At 34.6% G+C, this 18,957-nt stretch overlaps 1 protein-coding gene across 1 annotated transcript in view; it reads right to left on the minus strand.

Moving 5' to 3' along the window:
• Nucleotides 1-18,957, minus strand: part of RBFOX1 (RNA binding fox-1 homolog 1) — an 818,832-nt gene that overhangs the window by 396,625 nt on the left and 403,250 nt on the right. The window contains exon 5 of the mRNA XM_030459827.1: nt 871-918. Coding sequence (XP_030315687.1) covers nt 871-918 — 48 coding nt within the window. The remainder of the gene's footprint in view (nt 1-870; nt 919-18,957) is intronic.

Consider the following 18,957-nt stretch of genomic DNA (forward strand, 5'->3'; position numbering starts at 1 on the left):
TATGAACTGCTGAATGTTCATAGGAAGATGGAGTAGCCAAAAGAATTTATAACAAAATAAAATAAAAAACACCTAAAAACCCCAATAAACCACCCAACTTTTTAGCAAGATGAGTAATAGAACATTGGTATCACACATTATAACAGTGTTAAAGCAATGCTTAATTCAAAATACAGATGGAAAATGTGGTACTATCAGTGCTAGAAAGCAGCTTTCTGCATTGTTCATTTTAGAGTGGAAATTGATAGTACTTCAAGAATTCCCTCTAAAAACGTAATCTTTTTCAAGTACATTCAAACATTAATGCCACAATGTAATGTTTAACAAAAACTTAAAAATACAAACAAGATAAAAACCACTGAACACATGGGGGTTTATAGTCACAGAATATAAAACTAGGAAAAATACAATACATTTAAACACTAGATAGAAAGAAAACCACAAAACTGTATCAAAGATATGGCTTGTGAAATAAGCAAAAACACTCCTTATCTTTGTGTTACAAACATTTGACTTGGTGTGAAAATATCATGAAAGACTTGATATGGTATTTTGTTAACAGAAATTAAGTACAGGATGTGCAATCACCTTTTAAATTGTTCATATCTTAAATTAGAGATTATAATTCCCTTCTGAACAAGCTGTTATCAAATGTCCAAGAGAAATACATTCAAGAGTATTTTGTGCCTACTAAAGTTAAACCACACAGGAAAAATTACTGCTAGAGAAGTTTCTGAAACACACACACATATAAGTTAGCCACCATAAAATTATTTCACATTGTTTAATTAAAAAAGAATATAACCAACCAAACAAAAATCTTCACTTACTAGAGCAGGCTTACAAAGTACATTGAAACAAGCCACTTACTTTTCTGTCCTCAGTTTCTACACAGGAATTGCACTCTGCTTTAGTATCCTGAAACAACAAAGAGAGAAGTCTGTCAGCAGGAATACTGACTGGGCCTGAGGGAGGAACTCAGAGAGAGCACCAGAGCCTGAAAAGTGTCTTACTCAACCTACTACAAATGACAGAATTGTTGTTTTCCTGTATGTATTATATTCACATATAAAAATTTTAGCATTATGGCTGTAAGGTTTATGAAACTTTATTACAGGCATAAACTTGAAGACAGGATTGAGATACCATAAGCAAACCTATTTCCATAGAGTGCAGCCAGCTCATAACACAAAAATATCATCTCTGCTTTAACCTATTGCTTTGCTTTTTCTGCTTGCAGCTGGAGGAAAATATAATTGTATGATCACTCTTTCTTTTTCTTTTAAACTAGGCACATGAGCTAGAAAAAGGGGAAACAAATTTTTGCCTGTTGTCAGGAGTGCTGATAATTATGGACACCTTAAATATATTTGCACCTGAATCTCACTGCAACATGCAAGAATAATCAAGCAGTGTTCCTACTGAAATGTCCTCACCTTAGTGACTAAGTGGGATGAAATGTATTGTTCTGAGTGCTGCAGCTCACCAGAGAGAAGAGTGAGACCTTGAGGTACTTTCTGTGCTAGTTTGGAGACAGCTCAGGATTTAGATAGTTTACTGCAAGCACATAGTTCAGACTACATCAGGTACAACACCTATTTTATTCCCGTGAAGGCTCCCTTTCCTCAGCCCTGTTTTGCTGTTTGAGCACTTGTAAGTTTCAGGGATTTTACAGTTTAATGTACTATACCCTTGGGAAATATCCCTACTACCTTCATCTGATATTAGTTTTATACAGATGTAACTGAACAGAAGTAAAATAAAACCTTCTAGAAAATTAAATAATTGGTGGCAGCATCACACTGCATTACATTTGGGCTTCAGGATGCAGCAGCAACCTCCACACACTTTATTTTACATCCCTGCTGTAATTCTATACTTGAAATGCAAATAGAAATAGTAACATCAATATCCTAAAGTAGCCAGTAGTCATGCTAACATAACTAACACCTCTACATGGCTGGGTACTTTAATATGTATATTAAATTGTATCAGTTTATTATCTCCCTCCTATCCAAAACCTATTGATTTATTTGCCATCATCCTAACTTGGAATATCAGAAAGAAAACCAACCAACCAAGAAATAAAAATACCCAATAAATATGCAAACTGTACAGAAGAAATTTAAGAACAATTATTTGCAAGTCTAACATATTTTTTTCATATGAAAATTCATATTGTTCATATGTGAAGTTCATATTCAGTCATATGTACACACACTACTCCCATAGCCTGCATCAAGAGGAGGAAAGATGAGACTGGAATGATTGTTTTTGTCTGTAATATCAGGAATGGTCAGTAGGTGGTAGCAAATAACCTTGTAAAATCTTGTTCAACTTCTCTACGAAAAATAATCAATCCCACTGCTCAGGTTGGTCAGGTATTTTATGTGTACCCTTGGCATTCACACAAGTGCTAACACAAATGATGTATTTTCTTTACAACAATGGTTCCAAATTTCATAATAAAGCTGTAGATTTAGAAATAAAAGTCATTGGTGGATTTTTCAGGTTTATATTTTTTAAAAGTCACACAGTTTCCTCTTAATGACTACAGTATATACACAGGTAACCTGATTTTAAGCCAAACAAGATTATACCTTTAAAAGTACACAAATTCTGGCTTATTGATATTCTGGCTATTTTTATTAATTGCTGAAATTATTGAGGAAAACACTTAATCTTTTTCACTGTCCATTAGCCATTATATTTCATTCCCGATGCTAAGAAACAGGCTGCCAGCAGAGAAATTCATTTGAATTTCACATAAGTTCTATTTTATCCCTCTCAGAGAACAAATTAACCACACAGTAATAATAATAGAAGAAGAAAAGAAGTGAAAAATGGAACCTTAGAATGTGACACTCGAGTCTTTACTGAGCTTGTCACCAGCAACTGAAGGACTTATGGAGAAGAGTCACCAAATTAAGTTAAAAATTAATTCTAGGATTTTAATGGTTTCAACAGCTGCAATATCAAAGCTGTAAGACAAAAAATAAAAAAGCTTCATCTCTATTTACTCAGATTTTGGGACCAACACAAGCTTGTGTCTACAAGCAGAGACAAAAGGACTGAGTTATCTGCCTCTTTTTCTGCTGCCTGAGGGCAGCCTCAGGGCTCTTTGTCTCCCATCAAAATGGAAACACATCTGATCAGGGATTTAAAACCGAGTTTCTCAAGACTTTGAGGAGCTTACTCATCTTGTTTCTACCTCAATCTAGACAGACTTTAAGAGGAAGGTTTACAAGACTCTTGGAAACTGAACTGACAAATTTTATAATAAGAAATCACTGCCTGTAAAAACACTGCTGTATTTTCGATGTAGATTTGAAGGGACTCCAACGTGTGCCCTCCCACACATCCACCCACCTTCCGTCTGTGGAAGTGGCTACCCCATCCCTGCTTTTTTCTGGTTCTAGTCTTTTGCTTATGTTAAAGTTTCCAAGACAATCAAGAGCTGGAAAGTTTTTTCCAAAAAAAACTTGACTTTTTTTTCATTAATAAAGACTTGTTTGAGGGAACAGGTATTGCTTGCTGATAAACTTTTATGGACTGGAGTAGATGAAACCTTCCCACTTCATTCTCTCATCTGTAGGACTTTTCTTCAAGACATTTTTGTTCAATACACTGTGGATGACCCAGAGTCACATCTCTTCAAAGCACAATATTTGTCTGCCTCACAATTAATCTAATTTCTCCAGATATTTTCCTTCTTTAGTCCAATGATGCCAAATCACCTGAGTGTAAATCTTCTGCCTATGTCCTAAGATCATCATAACTACACAAAGCAACACAAAAAATGTGTAGCATATTCAGACAAGACTTACAATTTTAAGAAATGAAGACATGATACAATGCAATATGAATAGAAATTTGCCATTGACGCCTAGAGAATAGGCCCAGGCCAGAACACTAGGTCACCTGGGTAAAATGACAACTACAATATAACCCCCATGTGTGTATGCAACTTATTTGAGAGTTTATGTTTTCAAATTAACATCAGCATAACCTGAACTCCTGGATAAATTTATCTTCTTTTAGCCTGGTTTCCTCTAGGCTTATAGAGCTACTTTGTACCTCAGGTACCTCAGTATCTTTAGAATACATTATTAAGTTCAGCAACATTTAAGAAGGAAACATACTAGGGGCTGAGTAAAAGACCAAACATTATTTGCAAAAGCAGCCACTTCAGCAGCTGTTTCAGGACCCCAAAGAGAACTGAGGCTGAAGAGATGGGGAGGGCTCCTTGTCTGAAGCTGAGGTTGGAGGGAAGAAGCCCTTCCAGTGGGGACTGTAAGGACACAAGGTAACAATCTGTAATTAAACTACTTCAGTTAAGTCCACTGTTCACTAAAATAACACAAAATAGGCTGACAAGTGATACCTCATTCTTATATTGTTGTTCAGAGAGTAAGGGGTAGGGGAATCTATGAAGAAATTAATATCTATATAGTCCTACATATAATATGTCAACTTGTTAAATGATGTGCCCATCTTTTTTATCAGTGTAAGGATCTTATTAAGGGTAGCTCTAATTAGAATAATAATTACTTATGAAAACAAAAAGAACCACAGTTTTAATGTAAATAGGCTGAAACTTTTCTATCTAAAAAATATTCTGCTCTCTAAATAGAAGAAGCAAAATATTTACAACCTGGATAAAAGAAAGTGTTTCTTTTGTTGGTTTCATACCAAAAAAGCACCTTCTAAATGCCTTTATGCAAGAGTAACAAATTATTCTCATAATGGATGCATAATCATAAAGCATGCATTTCTCTTGGCTATTAAAGCAACTTGCAGAGCTGAAATCTTAACTATAACTAACATACAAATTAAAGTTCCAAATAAAATTATAGTTCACTACATCGAAACAAGAAATGAGATTGCTGGGTTATTTTCACTTAAAATGGTCACTGTAATGTCCTGATGTACATTAATGTGCTGATCCAAACCACAAGGAATTAACATGAATGCAGCTTATACCCTTAGCAGATTAAGGTCCATACTCTTTGTTACAGGAAGACCAAAAGCTTTAATTCTCTCAGCAAATATAAAGAACAGCATTTTTTAATTAATTTTTACCCAGTATGATTAAACAGAGTGATATTTCAGCAATAAATTGAGTAGCATCAGGACTAAGCCTCCTAGGACTCATTCACTATAGCTATGCTTTCACCAGGTAAAAACAAGAGTTAAGAACATGAATATATCCTTTGGAAGAAAATGAATATATACATCCTTCTAAGAAAAAAAAATATTTTTGTGTCTAGTCACAGTTGAACACTCACAAAAAAGGGCTATAGTATTATCTTCCAGCAAAATAGAGGGGATATTATTTAGGTTATTTATACTTGAACACACAACTAAATAACTTTTCAACACTGAAAGGATCTCTGATTAGCTTGAAGAGGTTAGAACAAAATATATTTTTTATCATAACATAAAATAATAAATTCATACAAAAACTTAAATAGTTGGAAACTTTCATTTCTAGAAGAATTTCGGGTGCATTCCTCTAAAATCAGGAAAAGAATACTTTTTTTGGTCACTACTTTTATAGTCATACTTTTTTGTTTGTTTAAACATCTGACAATTTTGTCTCTGATTTTTGCCCTTAAAACATTTGAGTCATGCTCCCTTGTATTATCTGTTGTCTCATGGAAGAAGTGTTATTAATCCAAAACTAAAAAAAACCCACAACATAATTGTATAAAGCAAGAGAGCAAGCTGCCAGGCTGACCAGTGTTAACTAAAGGAATCCTGATAAACACAGGTATTTCCTTTGGAACTCCTGAAATGCTGTGGAACTGCAGTCACTACTGCTACATGATTTAGAGGATATTTAATAAGACTGATCTACAATGAAGAATTTTCAAATAAAAGGGGATCAACTCCCAGTTTTGTTTCTTTATTTATGTATTTTTTAATTTCCTCCAAATAAGAAGTGTTAATTTTTGCTATTAAATTTTGTGAACTTTTGAATGCTTAAAATTATTAATTATGCCATTTTAGCTTTGTTTTAATATGTTCAAAAGAACATCTCAATCTGTGGCTAATTTTAAAATTCAAATGCTAAAAATAATTACCATTTACACTGTAATTGCACTTACTGAGCCTAGTGATTACTAATCATGCAGTCAGAGCAACACATTCTATAAAATTAAATCATGATAACCAAATAATAATATTTAGTAAATTACATCAGATATTTTCCAACTCATGAACATTTTGTTCACCACATCAGGGCAGAAAAATGCATTTTGTACCAAGGTATAATGATACAGCAAAGCTGACATTCAAGAGAGGGAAATAAGGAAAAGCAGATCCAGTCAAAGGTTTTCTGCTGAATACCAGGTCAATGCTGCTGGTCTGTATGGGAACCACTCCCCAAAACTCTGTCTCCACTGGCCAATTCAGAATATTATCTTCTAAAACTTAATTAATAAGTGTTCAAAAGACCAAGTCAACAAATATCAAACTCATCACAGACTCTAGAGGACTATGATCAAGCAGCAGATGAAGCATATGTGATCTCCATCTTTTGTCCTCAGAGCTCCTGCGATGCTGAAAAAAAAATAAAAAAAGAAATAACAAAAAACCACTTGCAAAATTAGCTACCCGAATGTGCATGTCTTTTGAAGGCTTCAGTTAACCACACTTTACATAATTCCCATCTGGTATCCTCAAAAGCAAAAATAACAGCATTCTCAGTTGTCACTCATGGCAAATACTTTCCCAGCAACTGTCTGCTCCTTTTAAAGAATCTCCAAGTACAGAGGGAACTCCATGAAGAAGTATGGAGAAGGGTTCTGATCAGCAGGTTGATTTCTTCATATGGGAGATAAATAAAGATCAAATCAAACAGAAAATCATCATGGATAATTCAGGTGCAATTCTGTAACTATGACAGTAGAGTTTCAAACTTTCTTCTTCTGAAATTCTGAAGAAAGCCCCTCTTATGGCAAATATTTCAGCATAACTGCTATAAACTTATAATCAGGCTCTGGATCAAAGAAGATTTTTTTAAAAAGGTGAAAAAGAGGTTCAAGGATCTATTAGTGGAATTTTAAGGGTGATGATGCACTAGAGCTCTACAGCATAAGACCCAAAACATCACATTTTTAGTACCATAGATCTGTTCATCAGGACTGAAGGCATTAGTCTCCTCCTTTTCTAGAAAGTAGTGCCCAAGCAAGAAAGTCTCCTTTAGTCAGTGAAAAGTTTATAGAATCCAGTACCCAAGATAATTCAGTATTCAGTGCCTTGCTCTAGTTGGGTTTCCACTTCAAGCCAGAGGCATTTCATGTTAAATCTCCTAAAGGACAAACATGTCAGTGAGAAGGTAACTTACAGCAGCTTTGTCACTAAAATTAGCCAAACAGTAGGACACTAAATTAGTTGTAAATTAAAATATTATTAGAATATTTCATTTCATTTCAATTAGAAGCATTTAAGGAAATCTTAATGTGCACAGCTTTAACAAAATTCAGCACATTCAGAAGAAAAAATGTTAGAAGGTGGGAATAGATAACCACAACAAGGCTTAGCAGAGCTATGCTTATAGCAAACTATGTTTTTTAAGTTCCTGATGCAAATATTCTTAATATTTTATTCTCTTATTTAACATTTGTGCATTAGCATTTTGCAGCAAAACCAACAGCTGATTCTGATTACTCACATGAGAAATAGTTTCCTAAAATTAATGCTACTGAAACCCAAAAGACATCACTGCTTCATTAATATTTCAAGTGTGAGCACAGAACTCCAAGATAAGAACACAAAACGAAAGAGAAACTGAAGCATCATTCACTTAAAAATATTAATAATTTGTAAGAGCAATGAAAATACAGAGAAAGCACTAAAAAAACTGGCTAATTACCTGTTGTTCTGTTTATAATTACTGAGTTATCACCCCCACAAACATGCAGTAAATACTTGTGTTATTGTACCCTCTGCAGAGCCATAAATGATGTGAAAGCATGAAAGCATCTTGTAGACTAAAGGCTAAACCTGAAGATTTCTTTCAGCCTTATTTTCTTGCCATAGACAATGTGTGAAAAAAAAAAAAAAAAGTCTTGAAAGATACTTGGATATAAAAAGAATATTAAAGGACATGAAAAGTTGTCCTTAGCAAAGAGGTTTGGTAGAGCACATCATGAGAAAAAGCCCAGCATTTCTTTTACCATAGGGGGGACACAACGTTTTTGAAAACTCATTGAGAATTCTTACAGCCTTTAATAGAAATATAGCATTTTCTGTTTAATGAAGTTTAATATAAATATTTAAATAGTATATATAAATATATAATTTTATAAACATTCAAATTGTTTAAATAAATATTTAAATAATTTAAATTTAAATAAAGGAAAAATATTTAAAGTTCTAAAATAAGCCACTGAGCCTTTGAAAACTAATTAAAGCCACGTACATTCATGAAGTCCATATAATGACAATTTTTTTAAGCCATTGCTCAGAATTCACAGCTAAAAACAATTTGATAAGCTTATTTCCTTCTACAGTAGTATAACTAATATAGTCTTCTTCAAATAATAAAAAAGTGGAAGTGAAATTTCATGCATTTTGCTTCAAATTATTAATAAAACTATCACTAAAATACAATTCAGCATTTTACTATATAAACCAAATGTGCAAATACAAAAAAGCCACGTGCACCAAGACAATCATATATATATATATATATATAATATATAAAAAGAATCAGAACAACTCTTATCTATAAATCAAGGATTTGTATATTAAATTATCCCCAAACTTTAGCTAAGTTTATACATCTCTGAAGTTACTTTTCTCATTAGAATAAAGCAGTAAAAATCATTGCTAGGCAGTAAGATTGAGCAGTTCTCAAGGAGAGCAAAGCATTTCACACACAAAAACACAGGAATACAGCTTTAGTTTGCTGCTACAATTATAACTACTATGAACCCTTTCTGCTGCTATGACACTTAACATTTTTCAGTTTCAAATTATTCAAAGACTTATAGTCTGGCTTTTTTCTGCTTCATGTCTCATTAAGGACAATGTTCTCAGCCTTCCACTGGCTTAATAAAATATTTACGTTATCTTCTCATTAGCAAGAGGATGAGTATACAAAGCACCTGTCAGAATACTCATCTAAAGGCATCTCATTCCAATTACTTATTTTCCCTGGCAGAGAACTTCTAGACAAACAAAACTATGTGCAAAAGCAAGGCACAGAGGTCAAAGTAAATTCTAAAGCTATCTGTTCCTAGCAGTAGTTAGCCTCTGCCCTTGGCATACCATCACACAAAAGTCTATCTGCTCAGAGGGAAAATAGATTAAGGTAAAGAGACAAAATGTACTCTTATTCCAGAATAAAAAATATCAAATCTTTACCTAACCAGGAATTAATTACTTAACCAGGAATTAATTACTTAACCAGTGCTGGAGTGTTATCTATAATCTAAAAGCTCTGGAATTTTCCCTTAGTTCAGTATCATTAGCTAAAGACAGAAGTTGCTCCAGTTTGGTTTTTGTTCTGCCATGGAACTGTTCAGAATGTAGTTCATGCTTCTTAATCAGTCTGGGATTTTTGTAGGAAAAATATTCATCATTTAAAACCAGAAAGAAGAATTTTCTACTGATTATGAACTGATTATGAACTGTGATTTACTCAAATTATTTCATTTGAGTACATATACTGTAGGAACTGTTCTAGAGACAAAGTGTCAGCTGCTCCATGTATGACCTGATTAGGACTTTTCCAGGCCTAATCCTTTTTTTATTCCATTTTTTTATTATTATTCTTTTTTTTTTTCTTTTTTCTTTTTTATTCTTTTTTTTTTTTCTTGGTGTCTGATAGCAGCTCCACTATCAAAACCCCCCACAGGAAGTTTCACTGGATTGTTGCCACAGTTGGCTTCTCAGAGCCAGAAATGTGTTTCTCATGTAAGCTGAAGGACAACTCAACCCTGGAAAGGGGAGAGAAACGTGCATTACAATAAAGGGAAAATGGACCAGAAAACTTTTCCAGGATTTCAGAGAAAGACACTCAGATCCTTACCATCCCTGATTCATGCCCTGGAGAACTCCAGTCCTCAGGATCCAAACCCAGTATCATATTCTTAGGCTAGATTAATCTGTTTGCACTATGTCTTTGTGTAATTTTGCATTTAGCAAATATTTTAAAAGGTTTTCTTTTATCAATATCATAAAAAAAGGAATGAGAATATCATGGATAATACGGGAGGCTTCACATAAATATAAAAAAAAATTCTAAAGCAAAAATTAATTTAACTGCAGTACTACTTTCCTTATAATACAGAAGACTGGTCACAAATACCAAGGCAGAAGAACAAGAAGAGCAATTGGACAGCCTGCAGCTGAACAGTGGATTTTGCTCATTTGCAGATCATTCCTGTTTACATTTATAATCCAAAAAAAAGGAAATGAATTATTCAAACATTGCCAACAGCACTGGGAAGTCATACATGTTGGTAACAGCCAAAATGCTGAACAAAGCCAAGTTTCATAAATAGCTAAAGCCCGTCCCTAGACATGGCACATGCTGATACAAAACCCTGCAGGGCACCATCTGAAGAAGGAAACAAAACTAAATAAAACTAAAGAATCTCTTCCACTCTACAGATGTCCTGAAACAATGAAAATGTCACAATTGGGTTGGTTAAGGAAAGATCCCTTTAAAGCAACCCTAATCCTACCACTCCCACCAGCCAAACATGCTCTGAAATGACAGAAAGTGATTCATATATTGCCAACCTCATTAGCTCATTCTCATTTTAGTCCACCATGTCAGAGGGACAATCCTTGCACTAATCCCACCAAGGGGATTTTTATTTTAAATTCCATCTCTCACCGACTCAGATAGGGGAATCAAATACTGAATAATACATTCAACGAGTTACTTAATTAGTTGGGTGAAGGTGAAACTGAAACAGCTGAGTCAAATAATGAGATGTCAAGCACAGAAGTTTAGAGCAAGGAGAGATTTGAAAGTATTCTTCCTGACAGAAAGAAAAATACTATTTTTCAAACAGAATATTAAGGGATTTAATTTTTCCATTTCAGTCCCCCCAAAAATATCAGATATGGGAGGAGGAAAATGGCAAAAGCAAAGTGATAGTAACAAGTAGAAGCCATTCACTGTGAAACAAGTATTGATATGTCATTGTCCATTTCCAATTGTTTAAAGGGAAACAAAGCAAAAATAAATTAATAAAAAAAAAATCAAAGTATTTTCTAGAAAAGTAGAAAATGAGAAACTACTGTAATGCAGTATGATGATTAACCACATTGAGATTCATTCTTATTTAAGTAGAGACTTTACTCTCCAATATATCAGATGACTAACCAAAATTTTCACTGATCTAATAATTAAATCTATTCAGTTCCCCAGGCTGTAATCAGTACTCATGGCATATCTGGGTTTGTGCCCTTAGCATTAGTTGCAGACTCTTGTAATCAGACACTGTTACAGTCAGAACTAGTCAATGAATTCTTGCTTTATTTCTATATTTTGAGAAACAGCTTGATTCCTCCCTGCCCTACAGTCTGTAAGTGATGATTTTGCCAGTATAAAGGAGCATAATATTATATTTTAGCCCATGGGAATTTCTTCAGGGGCTCTATCAGAGATGCAGAGTAATGGCAGATATTCAAAACATCTCCTCTGAACTGAACAGTAAAGAGTGTACTTATTTTGGAAAAAAAAAAAAAAAAGGGGGTTAAAATGTATCAGAATCATGAGTCTCAACTCATAATAAATAGGTGGTTAGTCTCAAACCCCAAATGGATACCCAGAACTTGAACAAAGGTAGCACTCTAACTCTTCCTCACAAAAAACAAACAGACAAAAGCAAACAAAAACAAACCAAAAAGAAAATAAACCAAAAAACCCAGCAAAAAAAATTTAAAACAAACCAAAACAAAAACAAAAAACCAACCAAACAAAAAAACCCAACTATGAAATAAATACAATATTTTGAATTTTGTAACAGTGAGTATCAGTAAGTACTAATCCTCCAGGTTATCAAGTCACTCAGCCATCATTACTGAAGTTGACAGCTATGAAAATATTGTTTTCTGCAGTGACAACTTAATAAATCAATTTTTTCTAGGGTTTGTTCAATCTGTTTTTCCCACACTGCCCCCACATTCAGCTCTCAGTTTCAAACATACACTAAATTTACCATGTATTCCTTAGGGACCTCCTGCCACTAAGAGTATCAGAAATGTTAAAATATTAATGTAGAAACAAAATTACCATTTTTTCATTATGACAGAAAGATGGCAATTATTTTCAGGGCTTTATTAAATGCCTTGCACACGTATGCAGATGACTCAGAGGTCCTTCATAATTCACCAGTGTCTTGTTTGTGATTTTGTTGTTGTCATAACTTGGAGGTAACCTGGTGTATATCTTAAAAAAACTTAGTTTATTTTTTCCATTACAAAACAGTCTCCATAGTGCAAAACTAACAAAAGTGAGCTAAGGGACCAGAAGCCAACCCAGTATTTTAAAGTATATTGATCCTCTTCAACATAGCACAGGAGGCTTTTAACACTGGCAAGTATTTTCAGAAAAATAAACTTAAAAACATAGATACCAGAGGTGCATTATTTACCTTACAGCCAATGGAGTTTACACAACTATTATTCAGACATAAATGTTAAATATAAATGCAAACCTCATCTTTTAATTTCTAAAATATAGGAACAAGAGAATTCTCATAGTTTAGTGAAATGGGGATGCAATTTTTATTTTGCATTCTAATTCACTATTTCTGCTAGAGTTTTTAAATACTTTCTCCATTTACTTTCAGACCTTAAAACACTACAAATCCAGGAAATAGCTCTCGTAGCACTTTAAACATTCTGGACCTCACAGGTGAACCTCTTTTTCTCATCTTACTACTGGATATCTACAAATACCTAAAAATCAAAACTGTTGCTTTAACAGATCTTCTAACAAGCTGTGCAACTCCTCTATCTTTCACTATGAATCACTTTGGAGATTTTCAGGATCTATATCCTTAGGATTTCCAGATGCCAAGACAAATGCTGCACATCTTGAAATTTCAGACATATGGCAAAAATCTTAATGAAAAAGTGCAGATTTAAAAAAAAAAAGTGTTACTTTCAAAAGCAGTAACAGTGACAGGGAACATATTAGATGAGCATGAAGGTTTTAACATATGCCTAAATGACCATGTAATTTTAATAACAAAAGTAAAGAGCATTTTAATTGAAGGACTACATGATGGTGAAATTGGGAGTTTGTTTACTTTGCTCTTTTTCTCCTCTTGAAAAGCAAGAACATTCCTCACCTATGCTGTTTAACTGTCTAGAAGAAAACTCTGGTTTACTTTTTCAGCTACAATAAGAGTGCAAAGTTCTGTTCTTAATTAGATAAATTACTTAAAGCTCAGTAAAAACATTTAAACATATGCAAATTAAAAAAAAAAAGAGGTAGTAAATAATAATATATAATATATATTATATATAATAGAAGTACTACTTTTAGTGTATACAATAACAGTATTCCATATAATAACTGTTACACTTAAAGCAAATGGCTTCTCATTAGACTCTTAATTCCTGATCAGGTGCCTCCAGTAGTTGCCAGGAGTTATCAGGAACCCAACTTCCCATGGAATCAGAACTAATGCCTGCATCGTGCTGCTGAGGGAGAAGCTTCCAACAACAATGGCAGCCATATCATTAAATGGGCAAATGTAGAAACATAATTAAATTAACTGATAATCATCTCTCTTCTTCTATCCAGACTCTAATTTAATGCACTTGCAAATGTAATGAGGCTCACTGAATTGAAAAACACAGTGGAAATAAGAGAAACAAGATTAAATTAATTGCAAGACATACTGATAAGAAAGCTTTTTTTCAAATTATATCAAACACACTTCTAAAAGCCATTAAGAGACAAGTCACATATCATGCACCTCGATGACAAATAGCAATTACTTTCTTTTTACCAGCTGGAATATCTACTGTGTTTCATACAGCTATATGCTAAGTTGGTCAGTGTTCTCATCTTCAGGTAAATAAACACATGAAAAATGCTTAAGCAGTAAAAAAGTAAAACAATTAAAAGGTTTCTAGACCAGTAATTTCCATAAAACTTCACACTGTAAAATTTAAGATGAAGACATACTAAAGGCATTTATATCTTTCAGCCTACTGGCTAAAAAATTGTTTTTTCCTTAAGAAGCCAGAATTCAAGTATCTGCAACCAGGACTAAAGCGTTCATTCTGAATACAAAATAACAAACTCTTTTTTTCTGACTGGAAAGTTCTCTAGACTATATGCAACATCTCTGAAGCAAGATCAAACACACATCAACCATCCTGAAATTTTTTTTTTCTTAAAAAAAAGGAAGCAACCAGAATTCCACTCTCTCTCTGCATGCCTTGTCCAAATACTTAAATGTATTTGAAACTTTAATTTCAGAAACAAGGAAATAATTATACGAGATTACATTAGGCATTTTAGATAATTTAGCTGACAAGCAATGTTGTCTCCTATGTGCCAGTATACTAAAATTTGAAACACTAGTGGGAGCTACAGGATATTCTATGTCAAACATTGTAGTAGAATCATATCAAGTAATTCCCATTTTATATTTCCCTATACTGAGATTAACAACAAAGGATTTGCATTGGAGCACAATGACAGGCTGCTTAAACTCACATTCCCCTGACACTTCTCGCAGCATTGTATTCCAAAGGGCAAACAGAAGGCTTTAATAAAGGTTTCTTGTTTTAAAATTGAAAAGAAGCAGACAATGGTAACTTTATGTTGTGATTTCTGACCAAACATATGCTGCAGTGACAAAAGTAACACAAGAAGTATGACAATTCTCTGAGCTAGAGAGTGAAGAAGAGGGGGGAGAAATTGAGAGAAGCAGAGGATTAAACCACAGGGTGTAATCCCTTTAATCCCAGGACATTCTGGGCCTGAACCAACCAGGGTTCAAGCAGACACTTAGAAGAAGGAGAGGATTCCACTAATAGCTGCTTAGTTAATTAAACAGAAGCCAAACAACGATAAGTCTCACAAGTCAGAAAATTCTGATGACACCGAAGTTCTTTCATGATTTTGTCCTTTCAAAGACCTTTGTAGAGTAATCATACCATAAATGTTGTGTTGTTTTCCTTACAGGATGGATTTATCTCACCTGGTTTAACAGTCTACAAGTCAGCTCTGTCATCTAAGGCATCACCATCAATGTCTAAGAGAGAGATCCCCATGGAGAAGTATATCCTTCTCTATTGATACCACAAAGAAAGGACCTTGGACAGCCAGTGAAGACCACATGCTCAATACATTTCAACTTGAATCTCATCCTGTTTGTACTATAATTATCCATTCCTCTTTGGTGAAAATGCAAGGAGCATGGATGCAAGTGGAGAGAATTGCAGGAGCATTTATGTAGTTATGAGCAGTGACTCAAAAGGGAGACTCAGGCACTGTATATATTTTGTGTTACTTATAAAAGCAGCACATTACTGGTAACAGACAGTTTCTCAAGGTGGCCACATACAGCTTTATTTTGTTTTCAACATGCCTTCAATATACCTTTGGTTCCAAAAGGATCTGGGCCTCAGATCCACTAAACACTGGCAACAGAGTAGGAATGGGTGTTAATTAGTCTGGGCTTTCTCCCAAATCTCTACCAATTAAACAAGTGTTCAGTGCTATTAAGTTTACGTGTTATAAAACCTTATCTGCATAACAATATTAAAAAATGGAGGAGGAGGGAGAAAAATAAAGGGAAAAAGTAAAAGAACAATGAATACAGATGATATTTTAAAAAGGGAAAGGAAATAAAAATCATCTGCTTCCTTTTCTTCCACTCAAAGCTAATCAGCACAAGCAGGCATTTCAAACCTTGTATTCAGTGTGAGATAACTATTACAGCTTTTAGCATGAAAAAGAAATTTTAAATGTCATGTAAGAGGGCAGACAAAACTGAATTCTCAAAGGGCAATGATTTCCCCACATAGTTATATATATTAATTGCACCATTTAGAGCCTAAGATCACAAATCCAGAAAAAAATAAAGATATGCTTCCTAATCTTACTCAAGATGAAATAACATTCAGAAACTTGTGGGAGAAATGGGAAACCTAAGACATAGCACAGAAATTAAATACTAAAGATAAGATACTTTTATGTTCAGTTAGGCAGCTGTAAGAGTGACTCCTGTGCTTTGAAGCGTGTTGGCTAAAATTACTGACTGACTGTGGTCACACCAAGTGCTTCAAAAAAAGACAGAAACAAATAGCCTGGTTCCCACACCTATTTTTTTTTTCTCCAAATCAGTTACAAATAACCTGCTACTGGGATAAAATGCTTATTTACATGTACCAGGAGACCTACACAAAAGTTTACAGCAAAAAAATCAATTATAATACGTTTCCAAGCAGAAGCCAAGTATGTAATTTTTTTAAAAACACTGCCAGCTCTACCAATATATCCCAGAAGAGTGATGCCACAGCCTTCATAGGTCCTTGCTCCAGTGTTTGTGTAATCTCTTTGTCAACATTGTTTTTCTTAACACCTGACAAGAACTTCTGTGTTGCAGTCTGTGTCCATTACCTCTATGCCTTTCACTGAACACTTCATGGAGCCTGGCTCTAGATTTAGTATAGAATAATAAATAATAATAATAAATAATAAAACACCACCCTAGTCTTCTACAGACTTAGTTCTGTCTGCCTCTCACCATCCCCCACGTGCTCTAACCTTCTAATCAGCTTGCTGGTCCTCCACTCACCTTCTTCAGTTCTCCAATATTCTCTTCTAACAAGTTTCATTTAACTATAATCAGGTATTTTATATAACAAATTGATATCCTCACATGTAGTTTTCTTTAGAAATTGCACCCAAAAGGAAAGAAAAAATAATCTGAGGGCAATGCAATGACCTGTCCAGCTCTTTCAAAAATTCCTGTGACAAACTCCAATGTTCCCACACTGTTCTCAGTACACATAGTTTACCAACACGTGTGGCAGCTCTGTTTAATTCTAACAGGTGATAGGTTTTCCTATATAGCAATTCCATCGTTTGTTAAATGGTGATTAATAAATACTCTTTGAAGCAATGATTTATGGTTTTATAATTCAGAGAGTGCAAAAAATGGGTTGAGAAGTATAGACTGGGTTTGACTGGGATGCAGTGAACGTTCCTCAGAGCAGCCCATATAAAGCTGAGCTCTGCATTTGCCTCCAGAACAGTGCTGGATGTATCCAGATGCAGACTGGATCCAGATCAGTCCCTTGATCCCACAGATGGACTTAATTTATTTTTTTTTTTTTTTTTTTCCACTGCTTGATGGGCACCCAGCAGCCAGCCAAGATCTACTCATCTTAAGAGGAAACAGATCTGTACCAGCCAGAATTTAAGTTGTTTAAGGCTCCACTCATATGAAAAGGTTATCTTCTGAGCTGGCAGGATTTACATAAACCCAAAAACTGCAACTACTGCATTTTGCCATAATCTGCCATTATTAGGGAATGGGGCTACAATTGTATTTAAAGATCAGCACAAGGAAGGAGGAATTTCAAGCACTGTACAGGGAGATACCAAACCAGGTGACGTGACTCTTCCACTGGGTCTGATTCTGGGATGTGGGTACTTTTTCATATTGCAGAGAAGTAATCAATTATGAACAGGAAGCTTTAGGGAAAGATGACAGATGCCTTTCAGAAACAAGTGAGCAGTGGCAAAGGCAGCAGGGACAGAAAGCAATAAATGGCTTTGCAGAACCAGAGGCTCTCAGGAGGTTTGATTTCACTGGCTTCCCTGCCAATACATCGTGGCAGAACTGGTTGGAGGCTAAATCTGTATGAGGACAGAAAATAACTGCCTATCAATAACAACATAATGGTCACCTCAGTTTTTAAAGATGATGAAATATCCCTATCCAGCTGGAGAGAAGATAATTTCTGGCTAACATTCAGGAAGCAAATGTTGGTTATGCTGGACCAGCAGAGAGAGCATTAGCAACCAATGTAATCACTGGCAGCAATTTTTCCCAGTTAAGGGAAATCTTTTTCTTTAAGGGATATTTTCCATATATATTTATATATATATATATATATAAAAAATATATATTTATATATTTTGAACATGACATGGTTTTGATAAGCCAGAGTTGAAAATGCAAGACAGAAATTTCCTGACGCAGCTGAACAAAAGTGAGATTTGCATATTCACTTTTAGTAAGTGATATAAAATCTCTTCTATCAAAGTTTGTTTCTATGTTGCAAGACAGAAGAATCTCAACAGGAGAAAGCCTGTGGCTGATCCCAGAATAGATCAAAACAAATGGAGAAGGGATGACAATACAAACTTTGCAAGTTACACCAACATAGTTTCAAATGACATCAATTACTTAATCTGCAGCACAGTAAAATCATTCTCCTCACATTGTGGGGGTTTTTTGGTTGGTTTGGTTTGGTTGTTTGGTTGTTTTTCATTATAGAATCACAGTATCATTTTGCTTGCAAAAGACCTCCAAGATCAACAAGTCCAAACATTAACCCAGCATTGCCAAGGCCACCATTAAACCACATCCCTGAGAACCATGCTTACAAGTCTTTAAAATCCCTTCAGGGATGGTGGGGACTCCACCACTGCCCTGGGCAGCCTGTGCCAGGGCCTGACAACCCTTTCAGTGAAGAAATTTTTTAATAATATCCAATCTAAACCTCACCTGGAACAACTGAAGGCGATTTCCCCTTGTTACTTGGGAGAAGAGTCCATCACCAGCCTTGCTACAACCTCCTTTTAGGGAGCTGCAGAAAACAAGCTGATCTGTCCTCAGAATCCTTTTTTCCAGGATAAACAACCCAAACCACTTGTCCTCTAAACTTTTCACCTCTTGGAAACACCAATATACTTATTGCCAAAAAAAAAATGCATATAAATATTCC

The sequence above is a fragment of the Calypte anna genome, chromosome 14 (assembly GCF_003957555.1).
Source record: "Calypte anna isolate BGI_N300 chromosome 14, bCalAnn1_v1.p, whole genome shotgun sequence".
NCBI lineage: Eukaryota > Metazoa > Chordata > Aves > Apodiformes > Trochilidae > Calypte > Calypte anna.